Genomic DNA, 22101 nt, shown 5'->3' with positions numbered 1-22101 from the left:
ATGGCCCATTAGATGGACATGAACTCTCTGGCTGTCCTGTCTTGACCCGGAGACTCTCGGCTGTAAAAGCAAACTGCCCGGCCTCTTCAATAAATTTATCACCTCATAAACTGGTCAGTGACCGGTCAATGGGACGTATCGGCCCGGGTCTGTGGGTATGTCACTCTCTGTGTGTGTGTGTGTGTGTGTGTGTGTGTGTGTGTGTGTGTAAAGGGAAGGGTGTCCTCTCGAGTGCAGACCACTGAAGTCATTTTTTGTATATTATGCAGTTTTCTAGGACGTTTAGAGAAATGCAGAGAAAGTAGAAGCTCTAGTTTTGGGTTTCATCACTTTGCTGCTCCTCCCTTATAAGGACAAACAGGATATTTGTCACCCAGGACAGAGAAGGAAGAGAGGAGGAATGTGTAAAGTAGCAGAGAGGAGGATAAACACTCGTCTTCTTACCTTCTTGATGCAGCTGTCAGGGGAGGCGGCTTCATGGTCGCTCATCATCTGCTACAGACAGAGACAGAGGCACAGATTAGTCATGACACACAGGATCTCTGCAGGGGAGCAGAAAGCACCGAGTCAGGCAGGGAAATAACAACATCTGATTTGATTCGGACATTTTGTTTAGTTAAGCATTAAAAGGAGAATATTGATCGCTGTTGTGACCGTGGCGACGTGATGACACGAGCAGGAGGGAGGTCACAGGTCATCACACAGAGCCTCCGGGCTACAAATGTGACCGCAGGGATTTAATAATGGACTGAGAGGTCACACAAACACACACACATACACACACAGGAGCAAAAACGATACTATACACACTCACACACACAGACACATGCACACACACGGCCCTGATGAATGAATGCCCCACAGATCTGACGTTAATTCTCCGCTTCAGCGTTGCAGGAAATTTCGCCGAGAATGTGTGTGTGTGTGTGTGTGTGTGTGTGTTTGTGTGTGTCTGTGTGTGTGTGTAATTAAGCCTTCAAGCTATATTTACTGGGGGCAGATGGGTGGTAGAATGCTCCCAGTGTCTGCCAGAGGAAATGAAGGAAGTGGGGGAATGATGAAGAGATGGGCTCTGCTGGGCGGCTGTGAGGGGGCATTTCACCTATAATGGCAACCCAGAGTCTCTCCGCCTGCCTGTCTCTGTCTCTGTCCGTCTCTCTCTCTGAAGCCCATTGATAGCGGGCCGAGCATCAAAGGGGCGCTGCGTGTTTTCAGAGCAGTTTTAGGCGCGGCTCTGGGGCCTGACACGGCTCCTTCTGCTGAGTTAAGTGAAATGAGCGCCCATAAAGCTTCCTCAGGCGTGCGCCGACACACACACACACACACACGTCCCTTCTCCGTCTCCCTGTCCTCTCCAGCTGATGTTCAACAGTAGGTGTGTTGTCCGGCCGCTGTAACAGGAGTGGACGCCTTCATATTAGAGCTGACGTATTCAAGTTTGTATTTCTTAAACTCATTTTAGAGATGTTATCCCCTGGGCAGAGCATTCTAGAGCGACACCAACCTCGTTTATACACACCTCTACATACACAGCCTCAATTTAAATGTTCCGATTATGAATTGTATGTTCCTAAACGCCCGTGTGAGCGATCGGATGTCGCCGCAGATAAAAGATGGGCCTAACTCTGCGCTCTGTGTGAGACTATAGAGCATATAGAGCAGAACAGAGCGGTCCCAGGCACAAACAGAAGCGCACAGAGGTCCTCACAGTGAAGCAGATGGGCCATGTGTTGGTACATGGTGGCTCCCTCCCTGCACGGAGCTGTCAGGGGGATCTGGGTCTCGACCCGAGCGAATGGGAGCAATTACACCACAGATACTTACAACACTGCTCTCCAGCCTACTTACACATCATTTAAGCGTTCGCAGAAGCTTCCTGTCCCCCCCGCCCCCCGAAACGCAGCCAAGTCTCAACCCAGTCAACATGTAAACACGGCGTCCAGCTCGCCGGCCAATCAGACACTCATTTGTCACCGTTGTTTGTTTGGACCTGAAACTGCAGCGCCGCCCGTTGGTCGCTCGTTGTCACGGTGACGATTGCGATGTGAGACGTCGCCTTCCTGCAAAACTCATCCAAGTGTGATCGGCCATTATGGATATAAAGTCTGGTTTATAGATTTACTGTGTTTAAAATGTGAATTGTTGTAGTTCCTGATGGTTTCCAGCAAAGGATTGTTGTTGACAAAAGGCTCATAAACACAAAGGGTAAGTAAGTGAGAGAACAGAGAGGATCATGGGATGTACCAACTGGCTTTCATGAAGGGGAAGGAAGTGGCAGAGGAGCACTGACATGAACAACAAACAAACTGATGTAATTAGGTTGATCTATCTGTGAAAGAGAGAAAAATAGCTCCCAACACTGGAAAGTAATAAAAAAGTAAAAGAGAGAGAGAGAGAGAGAGAGAGAGAGAGAGAGAGAGAGAGAGAGAGAGAGAGAGAGAGGGAGAGAAAGAGTCAGGACTTCCCCTTTCTTGTAATGCAGCAGACCAGCTGCAACAGTTTACTAAACCAACAGCTTGGCCGGCTCGTCTAAAATGCTACCAGGCGTTCAACAACTATAGGAGCATTTCTGGGCTTTCCCCCTCAGCAGCCACATGCCAAGTGTAAATATGTGTGTGTATCAAATTGTGCAAGAGTAACCCAAAACTATAGGAGACGTGCGAGCAGACAGGAGCGGTTTCTTACTGATGCCTTAATGTCTTTCAGCTTCAGGTGGGGGGTCGGGGGGAGGATGTGGGCCTTCATCCCATCCCGCTCGGGATCCGGAAACATGTGTCTGGATTTTGCAAGTTCCAAATCCCGTGTGATTCCAAGAGTGAAGCGTTGTTTTGACTCAAAGTTCATTTTGAAGGTTTTCCGTCGAGATTTCTCGCTGTGACAAAGACGGTGGCACGATGGCAGACTCTCTGTTTCCACACACAGATGCACAAACCCTCACTGGGACATGCTGACACACACGCAGACACACACACACACACACACACACACGCGAGCAGAGGGACCTGGCCTTGCAGCAGAACCCCGCCAAGCAAATAAATAAGCGATTAATTAGGGCAGGAAAATGTGATTGGCCGCTGACTGGCGGCGCTATGATTTATTGCACGTGTCACCGTCGTCTCAAAGTGACTTTTACTCCAGGTTGGTAAGACGTGTCCAAATAGAGAGCGGCCTGTGTGAGAGGGATAGATTTTCCTCTGCACAGAGCGGTGAAACTGTCCATTTGTTCTGTATCTAGCTGACATGTCAATATGTCTTATGGAAAAGAGAAAACACTGAAGTGAGGGTAATTAGAAAGTGCGTGTGTGTGTGTGTGTGTGTGTGAGAAGGAGGGAGGGAGAGTGTGTGTGATTGTGTGGATGTCTGGGCACACAAACTTCTCTCTCTGGCCCATATGACCTCAAACATAAACAAATCCAGTCGTGGCTTGATGAAAGTGCAGCCACCTGCAGAATCCTTCCACCACGAGCTGTCCAGACCCTCATTAGGGCCATGCCTAAGTGTGTGTGTGTGTGTGTGTGTGTATCTCACTGGGTCTGTGGTGTGTGCCTTCACACTAGGTGGGAGGGAAACTCCCAGCATTAGCAGTGTTTCATTGCGCGGCTCTTGTTATTGGACGGAGTCAGGAGTTCTTCAGCAGCACTTTGGCCACATTGGTATTGACGCGGCGTGATGACCAAGCAGACAAAAGAAAACACCGACACTCAGTGAGCCGACTGCCTCATTGTTTTTACAAGACCTGTCACGGCGTAAAACACATGACGGAGCGAAATCCTGCTAGGTTTTATTTCCAGAACTCATTTAGAGAGAAAAAACATCAGAACTGTCCCGCGGGTGAATTCAACATGGAGCCGTGCAGCTAAACGTGATGCCTTCATACACACAGCTCCGGTCTGACCTCCGTACACTGACCCCATACTGTAATCTTCTATTCATATAACCGCCCACCGGCCAGAGGTTTCAGCAGGTAGCCATGGCAACTGGAAACGGACCTTCCAAACGGAGCTCATCATCCTGAGGCGCGAGGAGAGCGTCGGATAGAGAGAGGGCCCCACTTGGAGGTTTGGGGCCGTAGGAAAATGTTAGCGTTCCCTTGCCAAAAACAATTCTCCTCAAGTCTGGATAATATGAGGCAATACGGCAACACAACCCGATGGATGGCTGCGGATGTCACAAAGCCGCAAGTTTCCAAAAAGAACCAGCAGCAAACAAACCTCAGGCCTTTTTGAACCGAGGCCCTGACTGACAAGCCATTGGCTGCAGGAGCCACACCAAGAAAGCCACAAATTGAAAGTTTTGCTACGCATTTATTGGGAACTTTTGCAGCCTTTTGGCTCGGCGACAGGATTTCATTGCGGCGGCATCGTCCCGGACGGGTTATTGATCTTTCTGACGTATAGATGGGAGAGGAAGCGGTCTTAGCCGTGTGTCCTCGTGTTGAATAATAAACTGCAGGGAGAGTGCATTTGTGTCGGAGCTCCAGGAGGAAGAAGAAGAAAAGAGGGAAAATGAGAGGGGAGGCTCTGTTTCTCATTGCCGGAGCCTCGAAAATAGGAGACTAACTGTCATGTCAAACATGATCTCAACAAATGGATCTGACTGCTCCGACGCTGCGATACTGGCAAATCTGATCGGAGCGCTGAGCGATCGATGAAGCTGCCCCAAAAAGGAAGAAAGAGAAGAGAGGGGAATTCAAGTCTCCGGTGTTTTCCTCCCAGGCCTCCCGCTATCATCTCAACTGCCAGATAAGAAACCTTTACAAACGTTCCTGCCAGAATCTGTCAGAGATTGTTTGGCTAAGAAAACACGTCAGCCTCAGTCTGCTTCTTAGCATCGCTGCAGTCAGACGGTGGTGCCTGATCCTGGATCCAAAGTCTTGGCCTTCGCCCTTTAAAAGGGTGTAAAGACGGGGCTATTCTGGGACTTCCCGGAGATACGGGGCCGTCACTGCTGACCCCGACAACAAGACCAGAGCTACGGCTACGGCTTCAAAACACGCCACAACAATGAGGTTGCATGCGGGGTGTTGGAAAGAGATGGATGCAGGCGAGGAGGAGGAAGCCGGGCAGAAAGTCCTAAATAGCAGGAAGCTGGGCGTCAATCAGATAGAATATATTTATGATGACTTTAATAAGCGGAAGACTTGAAATGCTCGGGCCAAGGCAAACATCAAGGGGAGTGCTGATAGGAAACTCCTTCTCTGTCCCTCTCTCAGTTGATAGAGAAGGTCATTATGAACATAATCACTCCTGGGCCTCGGCATTGTTTGGCTCTTTATCGCCGCCTCCACTTCACTGTCAGAGCTCTGAATGTGAGAAAATCATACAGCGCTCCGGCCAGAAGGAAAACATGGATGTTGAAGGAATGCCTGAGATCCCCATTGTCTGGCTGGGAGAGAGAGAGAGAGAGCGAGAGCGAGAGCGAGAGAGAGAGAGAGAGAGAGGTGCGATCAGATTAGCCGGGCCACTTATCACGTTGCGCTAAAGCTAACACGGTTACCCAACCCCGTCTCCAGATGGGGCAGCGCAGGGCGCGGCCTGTGACGAGGAACCGAGAGCTGCCGGAGAGATAGAGGCTCGGCGCACAAAGGTTAGATTTGAAAGGCAAACACTCGGAACTATTGTGTGATTCTGGAAAGTCACGGCCACTTGACAAACACAAACGCCTGATGTTTGCAGAACAAGCGGTGACCCCGCATGTCCTTACCAGTCTTTGTGTCGTCTCTGAAGGAAATGCCACACTGGCGTACGTCTACACTGACCCGGGACAGGCTTGTCTCATCGTTTCACCGTCTTGCGTGGACATGTACGGTTTATACGCTCCAGATTAAACACTCGGAGCGGGTCGAGTGTTTGCGGTTCATACCTCTGGCCGTTTGAAGTCGTAGCTCTGTCAGATAAAGGGACGTTTCAGGGCACGGGGTTTGCACTTAGTCAGCAAACACACCTTGGGAAAGAAGTGCATTGCTTCACGGGGAAAGAAAGGGAGACGGAGAGGAATGCAGAGAGAGAGAGAGAGGTGGAGGGAGGAGAAAGAGCGGGATTCTGCACATTTATTAAAAGGGTCATATTTTCATGGCGTTGCTGCGTCCAATCCATCCATCACCTGGCGTCGGCGGCCCCTTATCCTTTTAAGGCCTTTGACTCTGAACTTGATATCGACAGAGCCATAGGGATAAATTATCTGCCTGGCCTCCGCTTTATTGATAAGTCATTTGGGCAGATGATCAGTAATAATCATAAGTGAATAAGGGCGTGGCGATTCGTCTTCCCCTGGCAGATGTGGTGACAGGCGGCGGGTTAAGGCCCAATAAATAACCCCACCTTTTGGCCTAAGAGGATTGCCTACACAGCATCGGCGCCCACCCCGGGTCGCCTTTCACACCGTGATATATCACACACACACCCCCTCCCGTCCCCTCTTCATTTTGATAAAGGTTGCAGTTTATCGATACGTGGCAGCAGGAAGAGAAATAACATTGCCTTATTTCTAATGATCTGCTTCTCTCTCTATGACACATATTGCCTCTGAGCCAGCAGGGGGTTACGGGTGGAAGATTTAGGGTCTTGACTCCGGGGCGTATAGATCGAAACAAAGGTCACGACACGGATACTTTTCATTTCACATACCTCAGCCGAGCGAGATGCCAATGCTTCCTATACATATATGAATGTTTACATTTATGCGCTACATAAATCAGATATTGGCTGTGCAGCTCAGCGGCCTCACATGGTTCATATCTCCATTTCCCCCCGCGCAAAACTCAATGTGTGTATTTAGAAATGTACACCAGACCACACTGTCTGTTCCTGCGCGGAGTGCCAGGATGAATCCCTAATTCAAAGCAGGAATTCCTTTTAGTAGGCAGGGAAGGAGGTGGAGACGCTCTGCAGAGGGGCCGTCTCTCATCACATCAGGAGCAGAGCTGGACAGCGGCCACGCAGATATTGTCACATGACGACGGATAACCGGCAAGTAAATTGCATATCGTTTATCAGGGCTCGGTCAAATATTTACACTGTTTGCATATTTCAACATAAACAGAGGGATTTTGGTGGCTTTCATTTCTTCTCTCTCTCTCTCTCTCTCTCTCTCTCTTTCCGTCTCTCTGTTTCTCTCTCTCTCTCTTCCCTCCTCAGAGACGCAGACTGAGCGCGAGCAGACGAGCGATGAGGAAATGCATCGGTGTGTGTGCGGTTGTTTCTTTAGAACATTAATTTTATGTATCTGTACTCGTGTGTGTTTGTGTGTGTGTGTGTGTGTGTGTGCGTGTGTTAGTAGGTCAGACATTACCTCCAAATCCGCCCTGTGGCTTTTTTTTTTTTACATTTTTACATCACACACCCAAAACACACACACACACACACACACACACACACACACACACACACACACACACACACACACACACACACACACACACACACACACACACACACAGGCTTGGGCGCGGGCCCAAACGTTGAAGTGAAAGGTCTCCAGTGACTTGGAGGCTAAGTGCATGTATATGTGAGTCAGTGCTGGGGACAAGCAGGGGCTTTCTTCAGGCCTTCCAGGGTTTACACTGAGGTCAAAGCCCTACACACCATGATCATGATGATGATGATGATGATGATGATGATGCCTGTGATGGCCAAAGCCATGCCGAGTGACTGGCTGATGAGATTTCTCCTGCAGATAAACAAACAGGGGCTGAGCGTGGACTTCCTGTTCATGCGCGCAGGCGGGACGGCGAACTGACGGGGAGGTGTGTGTGAGTGTGTTTGTGTTTGTGTGCAGCCGCCGCCGCACTTAAAGCGCTGATATTAGTTTGTTAAAGATCTGCTGCACTTAACGTTCTCAAACTCTCTGCACACATCACATGCGGCGGCGGCGGCGTGCGGCACTTTAACCATTACCTGATTATAGCGGTTTTGTACTCGTAAGAGTTTGAGCAGATCAGCTATGAAAAACATTCCATAGGTCTCGGCTCGCTCCTCTGTACGCTGTAAGGATCCAATTAGTTTTGTAACCTTCGCCGGCTCGCTCAATGATGTTTTTATGCTGGTACGGCCGGTGTGTTTACGGGGAAGACGTGGCGCTTAGATGTGAGGCAGGGTGAGGTCATGGGCAGGACAGAGGTGAATGGCGCGGCGTGTGCTGAGGCGCGGAGGGCGACAGCTCGTAGCGCTCATAAGACGCTCTTTGTTAGTCCAGATATCTGCATGTTACCTTGGATTCCTGTTCAACCAACACACACACGTACCTCCCACAACAAACATCTTAAAAATCCCAAAATGTAGGAGCGAAGGGAATCTGTGTTTGCATTGTTCCACGTATATGTGATCGCAAAACAAACGCCACCAGTGAGTAAAGAACACAAAACGCTGATCTCTTGTTTTTCTGAGGTTCAACGCAAAACGCAATTACCGGTGATGGAAACTGAATCACGAACGATAAAAATACCAACAATAATAACGCTGGCTTAATAGTTGTAATGGCAGCTATTAGCATCTGTATTATTTTGAGTGCGATGTGGAGATAAAGCACAGAAAGCGCTTGTGTTCGTCAAATGGAGTGAAGCTGCTGCTCTGTTTCTCCCCCACCGGTGCTTTGGTGGCCAATCAGATTATTTACATGCAGGAAAACTATAAAGACACAGAGTAGTTAAGCTAGCAGCTACAGCCAAAAGATAATGTCTGGAGATACAGGCGGACTGTGGCGGCCGGTGAGGAAGATGAGGGCTACAGGGTTTATGCAAAGGATAACAAACCCAACTGCAACAAGCAAACAATGAAACAGGAAGCACAGCAACTGCTTGGTTTCAAATCCGATGATCAACGAACGCAACGGGACTTTTTAACCGTTTTACCGCACGAACATGATTGATTTAAATGCAAACGCAGACGCATGGTTGACATCTTCCAAAGAGAACGCGACACACCCATGAGAGGCTCTACAATCAAGCGTCAATGTGTCTTTTGATGCAGAATCACAAGTTCTCCAGGAGGATTACACTCTTACGGACAGAAATGAATCTGCTCTGATCTGCCCCCTAGTGGACAAAACTCCTACTCCTATTCTCATGATGAATGCGAAGTGTGTCAACAAGGACGCACGCTGGTGAGTTGAAGTATGATGACGTCCTCGCTAAGCACCGTTTTGTCCAGGTAAGTACTTCTGTACAATAACAGTCGTCAAACATTTGAAATGATGAAGGAGAGAGAACAACTTTCACAGATGATACGTCTACCAAATGTTACAAAAGTAAATTCCAGCGTGTCTGTGCTCTCTGATTGGCTCCCGCTGGTGTTTTCCTGCAGCATATCAGTCCCCCGAGGCCTCTGACTGTCCGCATGCAGTGTTTTTCCTGTCCTACACTCCCTTTCTCTTTCTGTACAACAGTCTATTTATCCTTGCTCTCCAGAGATAGCAGCATTTATCACCATAAGAGCTGTCTCCAAGTCCACAAGATCAACCCATCACCTCTACAATAAATGTCAAGCTGGGGTGATTTATGCAGCTAATGAAATTGATTAGATGGCTACAATGTCCCGGTACATTGTAATCAAATGATTCACTACTGTCCTGTTTACTCAACTTATAGGAACATCATGTGGGATGGAGCCAGTGCTGCGGCGGGGCCAAAAACAGGTGGTGACACATCCTGAGTAATATAGTGACATCCTCTGAGCTCCTGTCATCGCTCTTTATGGTTTGGCCTTGAGGATTCTGTGAGGAAGATATTACTGTGCGGAGATAGTGCCCCGCCTCCCCCGCTCCCTTGGACAAAGGCCACCGTCTGATATTTTTCCACTCAACCCCTGAGATGAGTTGAAGCGTCAACGATCTGCTTGATAATGCAGGTGATGCGTCCCGACTTCAAACGGCCGTGCGTTAATGATGTCGCAAAGCAATAATATGATGCTACTGCTGGCTATCCTTGGGCAAACATTGAAGGGAAGAGTGCTGGACTTTGTGGTGCGAGTCTCTGCCAAGTAGGTCTAAGATTTTATATCAGATGCACGGCTTGTTTCATTCCAAAGTTCAGCCTCCATCACATAAACAAGGAGCTGCTGCGTGTCTGATCTCTAACAGCTGAGCGCGTGTACAGTACGTAAGGATGCTATACGCTCCGCTACTATTAAACGTCAAAGAGTAGACCGCCCGTAACGAGCAGGGTGCATCTGCGGGTCCGTTAGCGTTGACCTTCGGGCTCATCACAAATGAGTTTATTAGCCGGGCCATATAAGGTGAAGGCCCTTTACAACCCTATTAGCTACAAGCAAAGACTATCTCTGTCACAAAGATTGATGTTCCTCCGGCTTATCGAGCGCTTCCGTTATCAGCAAAAACCTTCAGCGAGGGATCCCAAGTCCCATCTGGCACAGCGCAGACGTGTGACTCCTCCACCTTCAGAGCGTTTTTATCCTCAGGCATCATCGCCTCTTATCAATTTTATCTTCATTGGTGTCAAAGATACAATTTTATTCTCGGATGTGGCTCGTCATCACGGCGGAGCGCTCGTCCACTAACACATCACGACATGCACAGATAGGATGAGCCGCCGTGGTCTCTGAACCCTGGGGCTTTATTGCTGTCTGTCTGGCCATTTCTTGGGATGATGACAGATGACTTTATGGGGGGGAGTAGCACGGTCACAACTCGGAGCCCGGGACTTTCCATTAGTCATCTAACTGGAGCAATCAGCGTGGAAAATGTTTGCGTACACCCTCCTGACCCTGCCTTTGTTGTTTTTGTATCTGTGAAGCCAGAATGTAAGCGATTCCTCACCCACGCTAGAGTCTATTTCTAAATCCAACCCCCCCCCTCCCAAAAAAAAGCAGCTGTTCAAATTAAAAGGACAGAAGAAGAGATTTTTGGAAGATTTCACTCATTAGAGGGTTTTTTTCCTTCCTAATTCTAATTTTCAGTTGCGGCGCTTGTAATGGATGACTTGGGGAGAGAGTTATTGGACAAAGGGGGAGGGAGGGCGAGCTCGGTGAGAGGAAACTCATCTGTCCTTGGGCTGCGGGACAGAACACAGTGCCGGCTTTATTCGGCGTCTCGGCCCTGTCGTTAAGGAACGATGACACACTCCTCCAGGCCCACATTAATCTTTAACAGTGTGATTTCTAAAATAACACCAGTGTTTTCCCCAAGGCGTGTGTGTGTGTGTGAGAGAGAGAAAGAGAGAGAGAGAGAGAGAGAGAGAGAGAGAAGGCCCCGTTCAGCGTTGCCCAGCTTCTTTTTTTCCCCTCTTTTTCTCCACACTGTTAACATTGAAAGCAGAGGACAGGGGACGAGGTTAGGAAACGGCAAGACGGACCCGGAACAAAGTGCAGGAGTGCCGTGAACCGGGGAGGTTTGGTGTTAGAGGAGGTGTGACGTCGCCGCATTCTAAAAGCCCTTGACCTCACTTACTCGCCCTGACCGCGGCCGGCCCACGGTGGCTCCCTCACGCCGCACATTAGCCTTGTTAACAGTGTTATCACAGGGCCGCCACGGGCCAGATAAAGGCCACGGTTGCTGATGGGCCCCCAGTGCCTGAGGGACTGACTGCAGACGCAGAGACAGAGAGGAGAGTGTCAGTCACCCTGCCTCTGGTTAATGACAGCCAGGAGATAGAAGCTGAAACAACAAGATGTTAGGGGAGCTATGCGTGTGTGTGTGTGTGTGTTTAGAGGCCGGCTGGGAATGGGAGCTGAGGAGGAATAGGACAGCGCCACTAATATTGTTTGGGTTTTGGGGGCCAGACAGGAATCTCTCTCTTTCTTTCTCTCTCTTTCTCCCTCTCTCTCTCTCTCTCTCCCCCCATTAGGGAGGTTAGCTGACCGTCACACAGCGTGATAGCACTGCAGCGCCGAGGTTTCCCGTTGAGACGAACTGGGGGCCGCGCGAGGAGGAACAGAGGAAGATGGAGGATCTAGTGAGCTGACGCTGACAGATACGCGGAGCCAAAACCGCCAGCGTACGCAGCCAGCAGAATCCTGTAAGCATCATGTCTCAAAAAATAGCATATCCCTCCCTCGCTCGCCCTCGCTGGGAATATTTGCTTTCGCCGTATTTTCAATTCAGTAAGTTTAACAGCGATACGGGGCGCGGCGTCTTTTCAAAGTTTTCTCGGAGCAGTCGGGCTGTCGGACCAGCTTATCCCTTCCACGCTCTGCGCCCTTCAATCACTTCCATGTGCGTTTCGTTTTCTCATCTCCTCCCTCCTCCCCCTCCTCCCTCTCCTCCTTTCCGCCACACTGTATACAGACGGGCCGGGCCAAGGCTAACATGTATCTATAATGTGTTCGTCTCAGGCGGCCCCCCGAGGAGCGCAGCGCTGCTCTGGCTCGTTGGCACGGCGGACAATGTGGGCGTTGTGCGGAGGAGCTGGCTGGCTGTCCGCTCGTAAGACAAGTCAATCTGGGGCCACGGCTCAACTGCTGCCTGTCCAGACGCCTCTTCACTGACGTTTAAAGAGCTCTTCTCTTATTGGCTTTAACGTTTTAATGCCTTAAAGTCTCTTGTCTCTTTTCACAATTTGGAACTATTATTTCTGTTCTGCTCCATGTGTTGGGATTTGATCTGTTCACAGCTCTCGCATTCAGTCCAGCGTGCTTTCTTTTATGGGCTGTGTGTGTGTGTGTGTGTGTGTGTGTGTGTGTGTGTGTGTGCCTACATGAGAGCATTCCTTTTCACAGTGCTGACACTCGGCAGATTGAGACATCAGGCGCCTGCTCTGGCTGTGGTAAATTAGCCATTCTTCTCAGAGGCTAATTGGAAATCTAAATGTTTTGCAGGGGGACAGAGGAGCTGTGAAGGAATGTGGCCCTGCCTGGGAGGGCAAAGTATAGATTTTCCACTATTTTCATTCAACTATAAGTAGTAAGTATTCCAAGTAAGTTTTACCGTCACTATATGTTGAAGGACATTCATATATTGTGGGAATGGGATCCAATAAAGTATGTTTATCTACAACTGTGTGTGTGGAGATCTATCCCCATCTTGAAACCCTTACTGCTGCTGCTTTTAATGAGCAAACACTCAAAGCTCTGAATTAGAGGCAAATACATTTCCATGCATAATGAACCAAGCACAAAAAACCCCATTAATTACAGAGCCTGCATCTACATAATTCAGAGTAAACTATGAAACAAAATATGCCACTAACGCTAATTAACTAATTTATCACAGGACCTTGTTGGTAAATGTTCCTCCCTGCTTGAGTACTTCCAGCAAAATGAGAGCATTTGCATAAAGTTAAAGATGTGAGGGCCCCCCCCAGTAAAAAACACCAAAAAGTGAGAGAAAGTGGTGAGGAGACCTGATGACCTCATACGGGGACGCAGCAGTTATTGGTGCAGTAATTATGAATACTTCTTCCTGTCTCTCTCCCCTCTTGATTGATACGTATCGGCACGTTTGTCCGAGCAAAAGACGCAAAGCAAAACTTTTACTCTAGTTTCCTGTTTTGTGCGTTCCTAACCACAATGGCGTATTTTTTGAAATGCTAAACTCCCAGCAGGCATTCATCTTCAAAGTGCCTTTACGCGTCCGAGCGCTGTGACTTTGCTCCCCGCGTGCAGACGGTCCTGTGAATGTGTCCGGCTCTGGCCCGTGCTCAGCTCTGGGCGGCGCTCCCCCGTTGTTGGGGGTGAGTTGGAGGTGCTGGGAAAGAGCGCGGGTGCATTCACAGTAAATGAGGCCTTGTGAGTAACCGTGGAGAGAGCGCGTCGTAACTGATGAGCCCACAGACAACTTCCCAGATCTGCTGGGCCATATGGAGACGACCCACAATGCTAAAGACCTACTGCCATCTTTAGAGCAAACAACGGAGAGCCAGTGAATGAAAATAAATCTAAACCCTGTGAATTGAGTTTTGTCTTTCTTCTTAATTGGCAGCAGCAGGTTTGTGCCTCTTTTCCTTCAGCGCTCAGTACGGATAAATGCGACAAGCTTCTGATCCCGGCTTTTCAGACGATGACTGTTTATTTATCTATTTCAACTACACCCGGGGAAACAAAAGGCGTGCAGAATGGCCGCTGACAGCCATGTCGAATATCTCTTTCTGCCAAATCTGGCTGTTTTCTCTCGCTGCTGTCACTTGATGTCTTTATACCAGGCTGAGAGTTCACCGCCGTGAAAAGGGTGGAGGGCGAGCCGAGTGAGCGACCCCCACAGGAGGGGAGTATTAGAGGCGAGAGAAAGAGAGACAGAGCGAGCCGGGGATGAACCAGAAAGCGGGAGAAAAGTAAAAGGGGGAGCGGGGGCGAGAGAGAGAGGGGGGGGAGATGGGGGGGAGAGAGGGGGCACCCCTGCAGGGTCCCAGGCATCTCGGCTGGCAGTCCCCATCTTGGCTTCAGACGGCTTTTGTCAAAGAAGGGAAAAGAGGGTCTCTTCTTCACTTGGGCACGGGACAATAGACGTTTTGTCAGTCAGGGAGGGGGTGTCAGTGGGGGAGCATAGAGAGATGCTGGAAGAGGAATAAAGCCAAGGTCCCATCTTCACAAGGGGGGTGGGGGGGCGGCGGGCGGTGGGCAGGCCTCTGGGATTGGGCAGATGTTGAAACGAGGATGATTTATTAGCCTTAGTGTCCTTGGTGGCACTTGGCCACCATCCCAGATTTAGGGAGCAAGAGAGAGAGTGACTGAGGGTGAGGAGGGGGAGGGGGTGTGTGTGTGTGTGGGGGGGGCATGTATCAGAGACATCTTAATACCTTCTATGGACATGGGGCTCTACCATCGTCATGGTATTTCTGCCCGATTCTCTCCTAGAAAAATAACTTGGTCGGGAGTCGTCTGCATCACTGAGCTGGACCTTGTCACCCAGCATTACCCTCTCCCCCCGTCACACCTCCCCTCGCCCCCACACCCACTCATCACCCGACCCAAACACACACACACACACACACATACACACACCACCAACCCGCCCCTTCTTACATAAAACAACCCATTAGCAAATTAAAATTCCCAACAGCCCTCAACTCTCCTCAGAGTTCTGGGCAGAGACACCTTCAGACCTGCCAGCAGACGAGTGCAGAGGAGAACATGTTCTACGAGTGCATGCAGCTGTGTGTGTGTGTGTGTGTGTGTGTGTGTGTGTGTGTGTGTGTGTGTGTGTGTGTGTGAGGCCTATATTAGGTGTGCACACGGTCCGGGAGATATCGTCCCGTTGCCAAAAAGAGAGGAAAAGGAAGAATTACAAAGTTTGTGTTTGTATATACAGTGTGTGTGTGTGTGTGTGTGTGTGTGTGTGTGTGTGTGTGTGTGTGTGTGAGAGTGTGTTTGAGTATGACTCGGGCAGCCTCAGATCCCTGTGGCTTCAGATCTGTGCTCTTGCTGTAATTGGGAGGTGTCACATGTTTTAGTCACAGCGTGTCACCCCACTGTGCCACCCATGAAGACCCATGAGTCCACTGTGTGTGTGTGTGTGAGAGTGTGTGTGTGTGTGTGTGTATCAGAAACTACTGAACCTGAAGTGAGAAGGAGTAAGGGGATGCATTCCTCAGTGCTAGCCTTCCCTAACAGCCTGACTTTGCCCCTTTCTTTACCTTACAGCTCATCTCTCTATCCCTCTTTCCCCCCTCTCTCTCTCTTTCTCTCTAAATCTTGACCTCTCCATCTCTCCACCTTTCTCCACACCTCCCTGTCTTTCCCCCTCTCTCCTCCCAGCCACGTTTAATCTCTCTGCTTGTTTGTGCGGCCCTGTTTCCCAGCACCTCTCTGCTGACAAACTGTCAGAGGGTTACTTAAAGTAGAGAGGGAAAGAGAGAGGGAGAGAGGAGGGAGAGAGGGAGGGAGGGAGGGAGAGTGGGGGGGAGAAGTTTGGACAGCTTTCATCATGGCGACCCAGGGGGAAGATTGATTGGCAAAGTAATTTACTGCCCAGTGTCCGTCCTGCTCTCTCTCTCTCTCTTTCTCTCTCTCCTTTCCTCCTGGCCCGTCGATCCATCTGTTCATTGGTCTTCACCTCTTTACAAACCCATACCTGGCGCCTTGAGGTAGGGGGTGATGGCAAGTGTGTGTGTGTGTGTGTGTGTGTGAGTGTGTGTGTGTGCAGGTCAGTGTTTGAGGTTGAGAGCTTTGGACTCTGGGTAACCGGTGGCACAGAGGGAAAAGCCTGATTGTCTTTGGGCTGATGGCGAGATTGAGACGGCTGCAAATGTTGTGTGTGTGTGGTTGTGTGTGTGTGTGCACATGCATAGACAAGAGGCGTGTGACTTTGGAGGTCTGGGGGGGCAAGAGCTTTTGACATGAATGAGAGGGAGGGTCATCTATCATCTAGAGAGAGAGTGAGCGGGCGAGCGAGAGAGAGAGAGGGGTTGGGGGGAAGCAGGAAAAAGCAGAGAAAGGAGGAAAGAGGTCGCGGGGTCAAGTCTCCATCACTCTCCCTCTCTTCTGTTCTCTCACTGTCAGCCTCATCACGGCCGACCACTCAGCCGGAGTCCACTTCAGCTTCGCCGCGGCTGTTCTCACTCACAAACTGTCCCCCCCTCCAACCCCACCACACACACACACACACACCCTTCCACGGGGCCCCCGGAAACTTTTGTTCCGTTCATTAGTACAACAAATACATACAGATGCTCGGGGAGGGAAGGAGGACAGGGAGAGAGAGGATTTCGGAGCATATGGAGCGCTGATTTGGAGACAATCTGCGTCTTTGTAAACAAACGGCGTGCCGAGGAGCCCATGCGAGAAGTGGCCTCATTATTCAATGTAAACCGGGACAGTTAAGTGTTTAAACAGAGTATTAGCGGCATGATGGTCTGTGATTCGCTGTGCTTGTTCTCTGGTTAATAGTGGAAATACGGTATGGGAGTAAATCAGGGTGTAGGACATGTGACGATGAAATGGACACCCCTGAGTAATGGGGGAATGACAGGAGCCCGCGGGATGGCAGGAAATGCTGGAGGTGCTGGTTTTGAGGCTCGGCGTGTGCGAATTTGCGAGTGTCTTACAAGTATGAAAATTAGGAGCGCGTGTGTGTGTGTGTGTGTGTGTGAGAGCGTCCTTATGGCTAACGTCAGCACGGCCGCTCAGTAATCAGGTTTAATTTCATCCACCGCCTCTCCCTTTCTCCGCCTTCATAGGTACATTCAGGTTAATGACTTTTGGCTCTGCGGTGTCCATCAAAACGAGCACATCAGCAGAAAGCGGCGCCGCGAGAGAAGGGGAGGAAAAAAAACACACACACACGTCCATTCGCCGGCTTTGCCACGGAGCGACAGAGTGATTTCTTTCCCATGGAGACGTGACTCCAGAGGAAGAGAGGCGGCCGAGTTACGCCAGAGGTTAATGACGGACGAGGGACAATGAGTGTGTGTGTGGTGGGTGGTGATGAATGAAGGGAAGAAGGGAAGATGGGTCTGGGGGGCACAAAGACTGGCATACAGCTCTGCCTCTACCCCCCATGACGGCTCCATCCAAACTTTTCCTCCTCAATGGCCCTTTTTCTCCGGTGTCTCCCATGAATTATGTAAACCGCGATGCATCCCTTTCTCCCCCCCCCACACAAGAATGAGAGAAGATGGAAAAAGGAAGGAAAGAAACGGAGAAAAGAGAGCACTGCTGCCTCCTCCTCCTCCTCCTTCTCCCTTCTCCTCCTCACTTCTCTCTTCCTTTGCTCCCCCTGCACAACCTTTCATGTTGGCAGCGTGGGCCTGTGCTTTGGCTCTGCGGCCATGTGAAAGGATGGCGGTGGCCGCTGAGTCGGTGGAGGGGGCTGGGCCGGGCACAATGACACATACGAGGAACCTAAGGGGGCAGGCGGGGGAAGAATGGCCGCCTTGTTGCCGGACGTCTTGACATTGATTAATGAGAGAGAGAGAGGGGGAGAGAGAGAGAGAGAGAGGACAGGGAGATAGAGGGAAAGCAGAGAATAAGAGAAGAGGGGTGGCGTTGGCGTGGCAGAGGAGGAGGAGGAAGGAGCTCCGGAAGAGCCTCGGGGCAGCAGCGTGGATGAGGAAGAGGGTCGCTGCAGTGCAACACGGAACTCCAGCCCGTCAGAAAAGTCTGTGTGAGCCTGCTGACGCCCCGGGGACCGTCCGTCTTCTTCTCTCGTACACAGAAACGCATGTAGGCGCGCAATTCAACATGGGTCACATCAATCCCCATCCATCACAGGCCGTCTGAAAGGCCGTCATCCTCTTCTTCCTCATCGTCATCATTAGGGGTGGCTTTGTTGTCGCCCACGCTTAAGACGCTCAGCTGCCCGGCCAGAGTAAGAGAAGGACAGAAGTCTTAAACTGGGACTGAAGTCAACACGTCTCTACTTTGGGGACAATAAACACGGTGTGGCTTTGTTAGGGAGCGCTTGTTTCCTAAAGCAACACAGGAACGGAGGCCAATCTCATTTAACTGGAGGATGTTTACCGACTCTTCTTAATACTTCTCCACTCAGCAGCCGGAGCCAGTAAACCCAGTGGCTAGCAGTGTGACCACAGAGCAGCTGTGCCGGGGCACTTAGAGGTTAAATGTCCTGCTTTACAGACCTAAAGGACAGCGGGGGGGTGAGTGAGTGCTGGAGAAAGAGCTGCATGAGAACACAGCAACGTGCTCAGGACCACAAGATATCAAATAAAAATGCTGCTATGTTCAAAAGAAATTGTTGATTTGAGAGGAAATACAAACAAAGATAATTCTGAAAAGATCCTGTATTTTGGTGACTGATCTAATCCTCTCCATACATTTGGTGAGCGGTGAAACAAACTGCAGACTTTCATATCTCTGAGCTTTGGTGTCTCTCTTGCTACATTAGACATGAATCTTTGTGTGTGCTGTGAGTTTGTGTTCCCTTTGTGGAGTAACAGAGATAACAAACTTCTCCTCCGCGCTGACCAAAGCACTGTTGACCTTTCCTGCATCAGGCCCTACTCCAGGCCGCCTCTGTCTCCAGCTGAGAGGGATTTCAAAGCCCCTCCTGGATGTCCCAGGACTCTTTGTCTGGACTCTCGTCTATAGGTAAGCACATTGCACAGCTCCCCCCCCGCCCCCCCTCCACCTCTCCACACCACCAGCCTCTTCAAAACTCAGCACAATAGCCAGATTTCCTCCCAATTTGCTGGTAGAGAAAAGCAGGCTCAGGAACTCCTTTCAGCCGCTCTGAATGGTGGGCCTAATTCAAGAGTGCAGCTCTGGGTCCAACCCGAGCCGGCCTTACTGAGGGGCTCCTGACTTTGGCCGACGCCAGGTTCAGTGCTGGGGGGGGGTTGTGCCTCTTTGTCAGCTACGCTTTTATACTTTTATGAGAGCCAACTGATAATTCAAACCTCACTTACGAGGGCGAGACGACGGTGCCTCACTTCGACACAGTAACACCCGGCGTTTCCATCTGGGAGTCGCCCACAACACAGCAAGCAAAATCCTCTGCTGTCGGCCGTTCCAAGACTGGGGATTGGAACGGCCGACGTTTCCTCCACTGCCTTGCCTCTCTAACCTCAAAGTGACCACTGCCCCTTCAACATTCCTATGTGTGGTGTGTGTGCTTGTGAGTGTTTAATAGAGTAGAAATTCACTCCACTGACCATTGGTTCTACTTGACCTTGCTGCACTTCTCTCTACCCCAATTATGCAAGCGCACACGTCCACTTTGCATATTTGTACTTCTTTTTCTCTTGACACTCTTGAGGTCAGTTCTAATCAACCACCCTTTGGCTGTGCACGCTCACACACACATACACACACACGCACACAAACGCACAAATCTCACCAGAGTTCCTTAAAGACGCCCACCTTCCAGTTCCAAGGACTGCTATTAAAGCAATCAGAGGTTTCTAAGCTAGGTCAAGAGCAAGGTGCTCACATGGGGATTCTGATTTGAATAATGCAAAGGGGGGGGGGGGGGGAGAACAGAAGGAGGAAAATATTAAGAGTGGAAAAGACAGAGAGAGGTGGGAAAGAAAACAACCAAACCCTCTGTGGTCACATAAAGGTGAAGGCTTACAAACAAAGGAAACAGTAGAAGAGACGGTGCTAAAGGAAGTGAGTGACTTGTGATGAGACAAAAGGGACTGAAACAGTGAGGAATGTCAAAGATTAGTTTTAAGTCCAACACCCTGACCTTGGGACCTGATGAAGCATTAGAAAACACGGTGAGGACTAAAGTGGTGGGACCACACGCAGTTGTGCGCGCGTGTGTGTGTCTGTGTGTGTGTCTGCGTGTGTGTGTCTACGTGTGCGTGTGCGATCTCAGCTTTCCCTGTGGTCCATTCAGTGTCTAGTGGCTCAGGATACTGAGACAAGAGGAACGAGAGGGGAGAGAATTATCTTGAAATACGATTGGATCCTGATCCTGTGTGTGTCTGTGTGTGTGTGTCTGTGTGTGTGTGTGTGTGTGTGTGTGTGTGTGTGTAAAAGAGACAGAGAGAGTCAGTAAGTGAGTAGAGACAGTAAACATGGTAACTGTAGAGCTCATATAGTGCAGCAGAACGGGACAGGAAGTGTAAGTGTGCCTTTTCTGTGTGAGTCACTATCTGTACACACACACACACATACACACACACAGGTAATGATTGTGAAAATGACATTAATGGTCTCTCAGCTGTAGTTCTCTGTTGCTAAGAGAGAGAAAAAAAGGAAAGAACAAATAACACCGCCTGTTACCTCACCGGAATACTTTCAAAAATAACGGCACGAAAAACCCCTGAAAATGAATCAAAGAACAAATATAAAACCAGAAATTGTTCTCTTACGACTGACTGAAACCACTCTGTGATAGAAAGAGACTGAAAATATAACTAAGTTGTACACTATATAAGGCAGTAATTGCCCCGGTGTACACATATGTCATTTTCCAGCGTGTCCCTTTGTGTGTACAGCCGAGCGTCCTCTAGCCAAGCCTACCCTGCGGTGAAGATAATCATGGCCCTGTCGTCCCCGGGTTAAAGGCTCACTGCTGGGTCTTCTGGCACTAATGCAGTGCCAAACTATAGGGGTCACATTAGCCCCGGCTACTTCAGCATGCATTACAGTAGAAAAGAACTCCATTCCCCCATTAAAAGCCACCGGCGGGCCGTGATGTGGGCCTACCTGTGATGGCCTAAATGAGTCACTTAATGATAGCTGTGCAGCCGAGAAGGAGCGCTCAGACAAAGAAATACTGATTGGATACTGATTTAGAGCGAGGGTCAGAGGAGTGTGAGTCAACGTATCATATCAGTTCTGTCACTTAATGTCAGTTCCAAAATAGCAGGGGTCCAGAGCTTGAGTGGATATTATTGCAGTTTGCATACTTCACATACTTCTTGTGACTTTTTTGGTCTGCGTTTAAAACACGAGGGCCGGCAATTACTTTTTCTATTTTTTATTGACTGCATCCCGGCTTTTTTAGTGGAGGAGAAGATTGTGACCGAGCTTGTAGAGTTGATATTGTGCGAATAACAGAAACCACCTGTAGGTCAAATTACTGGGACCAGGAAGAAGGCTAGCAACTTCCTGGAAGACCGAGCTCCGTCCCTTTGCGTCCTCCGGCTGGGTCCACCGCCCAAGGTCAAGTGCTGAGCAAACACAGTAGGTGCAGTAGGAGGGTCCTTTGAGTTGGAGGCCATATGGCTTCTGCTTAACATGATTAATGAGAAATCTGGGCCGATATTGGAGTTAATTGACTGTGGTGGTCGCCCTTCGGATCTGCAGTTCTCCGTCCTTTGTAACACCGGTGGTAACACTTCAAGTTACCTGTGTTAAAGCTAAGAGGCTCCTTTTCGGTTCATTTTAAGACATTTCTTCTGCGTAAGTCAACTGACCCAATAGCATAATCGATTTAGAGGATTGTAAACGACCTGATTCATGATTTCACCTCTGATTCCAGTGTGTAGGAATGTCCACTCGCTGCTAGTTTGGGTCATCTCAGCAGCGTTTTTAGAAAGAACCCGGGGCGTAAACATCCTGAGGGACTTTCTCAAAGGGTGTGTGTATCCTCGCTGAGGGGTGTGGGAAGAGAGGGCGAGCATGTCCCCGGCAGCGGAGATGAGAAGAGGGTAAGTGAGCCATGCGGAGGAAGCCAGAGGGTGAGCGCTGATCTGTAAGACGACACCCTGCTACCTTCGCTGACCCCCCCTGTCGGGCCACTCCGTTACCTGGACAAGATGGGGGGTATTAAGTGGCCCGCTGTCCCGCTAGGTTGAGTTGCTGA

At 49.8% G+C, this 22101-nt stretch overlaps 1 protein-coding gene across 5 annotated transcripts in view; it reads right to left on the bottom strand.

Annotated features, from left to right (window-relative positions):
* The window catches only part of prdm16 (PR domain containing 16), a 161958-nt gene that overhangs the window by 72516 nt on the left and 67341 nt on the right, over nucleotides 1-22101 (bottom strand). For all 5 annotated transcript variants that reach the window (XM_076163463.1, XM_076163460.1, XM_076163461.1 and 2 more), the window contains exon 3: nucleotides 445-495. In XM_076163463.1, the coding sequence (XP_076019578.1) occupies nucleotides 445-495 (51 nt within the window). The remainder of the gene's footprint in view (nucleotides 1-444; nucleotides 496-22101) is intronic.

Source organism: Genypterus blacodes, unplaced genomic scaffold (assembly GCF_046128005.1).
Source record: "Genypterus blacodes isolate CSIRO-AG114 ecotype Tasmania unplaced genomic scaffold, CSIRO-AGI_Gbla_v1 ptg000131l_1, whole genome shotgun sequence".
NCBI lineage: Eukaryota > Metazoa > Chordata > Actinopteri > Ophidiiformes > Ophidiidae > Genypterus > Genypterus blacodes.
Note: the sequence above shows the minus strand (reverse complement) of the source record. Positions and strands in the feature narration are given on the sequence as shown.